General features: G+C 32.7%; 1 protein-coding gene across 2 annotated transcripts in view; it reads left to right on the top strand.

Moving 5' to 3' along the window:
* The window catches only part of LOC106463633 (L-threonine ammonia-lyase-like), a 45,339-nt gene that overhangs the window by 19,418 nt on the left and 19,967 nt on the right, over positions 1 to 5,954 (top strand). For both annotated transcript variants that reach the window (XM_022391179.1, XM_022391178.1), the window contains exon 5: positions 4,789 to 4,974. In XM_022391179.1, the coding sequence (XP_022246887.1) occupies positions 4,789 to 4,974 (186 nt within the window). The remainder of the gene's footprint in view (positions 1 to 4,788; positions 4,975 to 5,954) is intronic.

Below are 5,954 nucleotides of genomic sequence, written 5' to 3' on the forward strand. Positions count from 1 at the left end.
CATGAAGGAACAAGATAGTTCTAGAAACGTGGCGTCACACTAGTCACGTGACCTCGCTGACGCAACAATACTTTCGTTTCTATAAAACTGACAGTCAAACCAGAATTTCTATTTCTGTATCTTTCAAAACTTCACTTTATGTACATTATAATATTTAAACTTATTAGTTCACCAACGTAGCAAATACAATTTTCACAAATGAACATAAATGAAAAAAAGAGTTGACAACCATAATCTTAAAAGGACCTTTAATTATAAATCAAGTAGTTATTCTTTCACATTTTACACATCCAACACATTTACTGTATATTATTAAAGCAACAATGTACAACCACAGACGTGACAAGTATACTGACACATTTATTAAGAAAAGTTCAAGATAACTAGTAAACTACAAACATTTTTGTTTATAAAATACTGCTTTAGCTTTCATATATTATTTCCATATCACTAATTCAGTTAGAGTTTATATTTTTCATTTGTGAAACATTATATGAAAACAAACATTGAATTAATCTCGAGACATCGTACTAGAGTCATTTATCTACATAATAAAAGAATAAAGGGTTCAATGCAAACTAAACAAGTAAAATTACAGTTTGTAGGCTCGTTAAAGCTAGCTTATCGACAACTTTAAAATAGATAATTTTCTCGCATAGATTTAGAAACAGTGTTTCGGTAACATGTATTATCTTTCACTTATAGTTTATAGAAAGATCATCAAATATATATTAATCATCGGTGATTTTCTTATATATAACTCACGTTTAATCATAGCCCAATATACTGTCATGAATTTATGTAAATAAGAAAAATAAACTTAACAAAACGTCAATACTGAAACATTTGTTAACAAAACTTCAAAATACACTAATCTTTCATACAACTTTTGTAAGTTATGTCCATATTACTAATTGCTGATTTCAGTTCACTATGTAATATTTTATATAATTTGTAAGCAAAAAAAAGTTCGTATACAATTCTTATATTTTGCTGAGATCATCGTACTTTACAAGAAAAGCATTTTATGCTCACTAATCAGTAAGATTAAACTACCTGACATACAGCAGTCTGAAAAAAGTTCAAAAATTGTAAGTCAGAAAATATAAGTTATGCTTAACTTAAATTGATAATTTCCTCTGTTCAGACTAATAGTCAAGAGCTAGATAATTATGTGCCTAGCTTAGTCTTTTATGATAAATTACACCCAATACATATCAGTTTCTAAATAGTATGTTTAAACGATTAAAATAAGTCTCCATTTATATATCTTATGTAAAACTCGTGTTTCATAATAGCCCTAATGCTATCATTAATATATGTATGTAAAATCACAGACCCAACAAATGTCAAATATACTGAAATAATTATTAACTAAACATGAATATTGAAACATTGAAACTAAATAGTGGTACTTGACCATCACACAATTTTAGCTACATACTGGAAAGATAATTCTTATCAACCAGTTTCAATTAAAATCGTCTACTGGTAGGACAACTCCTCCCTACCAATCTCAGTTAGTCACCTACTGGATGTATAATAATTATCAACCAATCTCAGTTACAATCGTCTACTGGTAGGACAACTCCTCCCTACCAATCTCAGTTAGTCACCTACTGGATGTATAATAATTATCAACCAATCTCAGTTACAATCGTCTACTGGTAGGACAGCTCCTCTCAACCAATGTCAGCTACAGTCACATTCTGGAAGGATAATATTTATAATTCAATCTCACCTACAAATATCTACTAGTAGAAAAAAAATATTCTCAACAAACCCCCCTCACCTACAGTCTTATAGTGGTAGGATAACTTACCACCTGATCATAGATACGCTAATCTGCTGACACTTTTACCAATCCCTTATGAGGTATAACTAAGTGGGGATTTGTTCCCCATATTTTATAGAACAATTCTGAACTACCATAGTGAAAACTAAAACAAAATTGTCTGTAAGGTTTATCTGGTGTCTGTAACAACTTCCTGAAGACTATTTATTGCCAACAAGATTCCATACTTTGTTCAGTTCACTAGCGACTAAATGATTATGTAGTTGGGAAAACGGGCTCTCATGACATTCATGGAATATATTTTAGATCCTTTTATATTTGTTATTCATTTAGTGGTGGTCTCTAGACTTATAGTCGCTAAGAATAGGATAACCAAAACGTTGCCTAATAAATGTGTTTTTCTTTTATGCTAAAAATCCAAAATTATCGTTTAATTTTTAACATCTCGACAATCGTTTTGGTATAATCAACTACCTTCTGTCACAATAGTCAACTATCAATATTATGCTAATATTTGTGAAAAACACTCAGTAAGAGATCCTGATTTGTTATCTGCTAATAAAGTATTGTTACATATTACAATTTCAAATATCCTAAGATTGAGTTAAATTGTAATTTAGATTTAGTAGTTAAATAAATGCCAATATGTACCAATTTATTATATTAGCCAACAAGATTCGTACACACACAGATTGGCTTTCTTTAGCCTGTCAAAAACATCACGTTATACACATAAATGTTCTTCCCATGTGTCACTGGAAATCACAATATCATCAACATCAATTCCAACATCTGACAGATTGTTGAGACATTGATTCATCATTCAGTGAAAAGTTGCTTGAGAATTTTTCATCCCAAAAGGCAGTACATTGTACTGGTATAATCCATTAGGAGTAACAAAATCAGATATTTCTTTTGCCCTGTCAGTTAGAGGAACAGCCCAGTATCTTTTTTAGTAGATCATACTTTGTGATATATCTGGCTTTTACAATTTTATCAACACAATCCTCCATTTTTGGAATGGGATGGGAATCTCTCTTTGTCAATTACTTTGCAAAAGTCTGTACAGAATCTAACAGAACCATCAGATTTAGGGACCAGTACACAAGGTGAAGATCAATCACTTTTACTGGGCTCTATAAATGCCGTTTTCTAGCATATAAGACATTTCTTTACACATTTTATCGACCTTGATTGGATTCACACGAAAGGGATGTTGTTTAACAGGAGAAGCTTCACCTATATCTACATCGTGGACAGCGATGTTAGTTTGAATAGGAACGTCCAGAAATATACATTAGTATTCAACCAATAGACTAGCAAGTTGATTTTTCTCTTCAGAAGGCAAGTGATCGAGATTTGAATCAAGATTGACCAGAATGTCAGAATTACTCAGTTTGATGTTGCTTTCATCTCCGATATTTTCGAATTTATTGGTGTCTGAGTCAAAGCAACCGTTATCAATATCAAAGGAACATTCAACAGCTACAATATTTTCGGATGCATCTCGGATGTGATAGGGCTTCAACATATTAATAGGACACAGCTGGGTAGCCTTTCGACGATCAGGTGTTTCTACAACATAGTCCGTATCATTAACTTTATGAACAGGGTCCTAGCTATGAGTGGATGTCCCATAGTGAGTAATAATACGAAGACCATGTCACCAGGATGGAACTTACTCTCTTCAGCCTTGCGGTCATAAACATTTTTCATTTTAACTTGGGATGACCTCAAATTTTCTCGAGCCAATTCACAAGTGCATAAGACTCTAGACCAAAACTTGGAAACATAATCCAATAAGTGCATTTCTTTCGAGTCATAAGTATAAGTCATGTATATTTCTAAATACAAATCTAACTTAAACAAACATCGATATTAAAATAGATATATAGTAGTAAGTCCGTCACAGTATCAAAAAGTGTGCCATTGTGCCACCTTGCGGCAGCTGCAAGAACTTTGGAAAGTTGCTGTCATGCTGAATGAAAGCGTTCCTTCATTTTGAGAAACAGTGCCTCAGCTTTCAATGTACAAGCTGTAAAGTGCCTGGTATTGAATTTGACTTGGCTGTTTCATTTATATATTGTTACATATTACAATTTCTAATAGCCTAAAACTAAGTTAAATTGTAATTTAGATTTAGTAGTTAATCAAATGCCTATATATCTCCAATTTATGATATTTGCCAACAAGAGTGATACACACAGTTTTCTTTGTTTTATACAAATATGTTTTAATATACAAACAATAATACAATTTACAATAACAGTTATTACAAACAGCTACTACAAACAATGATTTATATACAAAAGTTCCACAAACTTACAAGCAAAAAAAGTCTTCTTTCTAGTCTGAAACTTCCTTGATGCCTTATCAAGGGTTCACGATGAGCAAGTTAATTTCGAGTTGACGTAGGTACAATTCACTGAATAGGGAGATGGCTAACTCTGTAGTTCTTGCTGATCACAAACCTATTACAGGTCGAGTACCACGTTAATTAGTTTAATATTGTGTTTTTCATCAGAGCTGAAAGATAAGCAATTTCATATTTCCTTTCCTGATTTCGTCTATATAGCTAGTATACAATTTGACCGAGTTCCTTTCCTGTTTGCATCATATAAAGCTCTTATATATTTTCACTGAGTTCCTTTTCTTATTATATTTTATGCGGCTATTACATAATTTGACTGGTACGTTCTATGTAGATATCATACATTTGTACTGAGTTCCTTTTCCGGTTACATTCTGCATAGCTATCATAAAAATTTGACAGAGTGACTTTCCTTGCTATGCTGTATATAGCTATTATACAGTTTAAAGGAGTTCTTTTCCTGGTAACATTCGATATAGCTAGTTATTGTACAGTTATTGTGCTTTCTACTTTCGTTTAGCATACATGTGTGTTAATACCAAAATATTTTTCTTTTTAATATCCTTAAATTATCTTTAGTTGTTAAATTATTTTTTGTTCTTTCAAACTTTTTTTTATCCAGGAACAGAAGAAGAATGGCGTTATCACAGCATCAGCAGGAAACCATGCCCTTGCTCTGAGTTACCACGGACAACAGCTTCATGTGCCTGTCACAGTTGTAATGCCCATTATAGCTCCTATAATGAAAATCAAGATGTGTGAACAGTTTGGAGCTAAAATCAGTATCATAGGAGCCAACATAAGCGAGGTTAAAACTGAAATGGAACATTGATCTATATATATATACAACTGGCTTCTGGCAGCTATAAGGGATTGAGTACGTTATATTAAAATGATTTTGAATATGTAGCTCAGTAAATCACGTGACAACCACAAGTAATATACAGCTGTGGTGGAACAGAATTTATCAGAACTACATTTTGATATTATTTGGCATTGCCATCAAAAGTAGATCAAATTTTGTGAAGGCTAAATATTAGCCCTTTCTAAAGCACAATATTCATACACTCGGATCACAAAAATATGTTCAGATCAGACATTTCTAATTTCAAAGCACAGATATCCATTGTCTTAATGGCATTGAAAAACAAAGGAACATGAATCAACTTGGGGCTCAAGGACCATTTAGAAAGATACCTGTAGCAAGTCGTACCCTAGTCATCGTAAGCAAAGTGCAGTGTCATGTAACAGGTAGACCATGAACACAAAGGTCAATGGCAAAAGCTGTGTTCGTGCCCTTGGCAGTAGAACAAAATATATGGTTATGATTGATTATAATGGTCATTCTACATTAGAATTAGGCATATTGTACTTCTAACCTACTAGCCTTCTAATCTTCTTCCTAACGGATTTTGAATAATTAGAAGAATATATAATAATAGTTTTCTAAGTATACTATATTCGCCATATCCATTGCTAACGACGCCTTTCTCCCAATTCAAAGCTCATCAGGCCGGCTTATACACAAGAAATACAATAGTGGTTGGAACACTATTCATATCAGCCAATATTTACATCAACAATAGTTATGGTGTGCATGCTTTTTCCAAGCCGGCAAAACGTGACTATGGTTATCTTTGATAGGTTGTTTAAGCAGAGTATTCATAATGAATCTAAGTTTCAAATGGACAGCAACTGTCTGTCGTAGAAACCTACAAACGTCGTCCTCTACATTTGTAGGTTTCTACAACAGGCAGTTGCTGTCCATTTGAAACTTAGATTCATTAT

Source organism: Limulus polyphemus, unplaced genomic scaffold, assembly GCF_000517525.1.
Source record: "Limulus polyphemus unplaced genomic scaffold, Limulus_polyphemus-2.1.2 Scaffold1450, whole genome shotgun sequence".
Classification (NCBI taxonomy): Eukaryota; Metazoa; Arthropoda; class Merostomata; order Xiphosura; family Limulidae; genus Limulus; species Limulus polyphemus.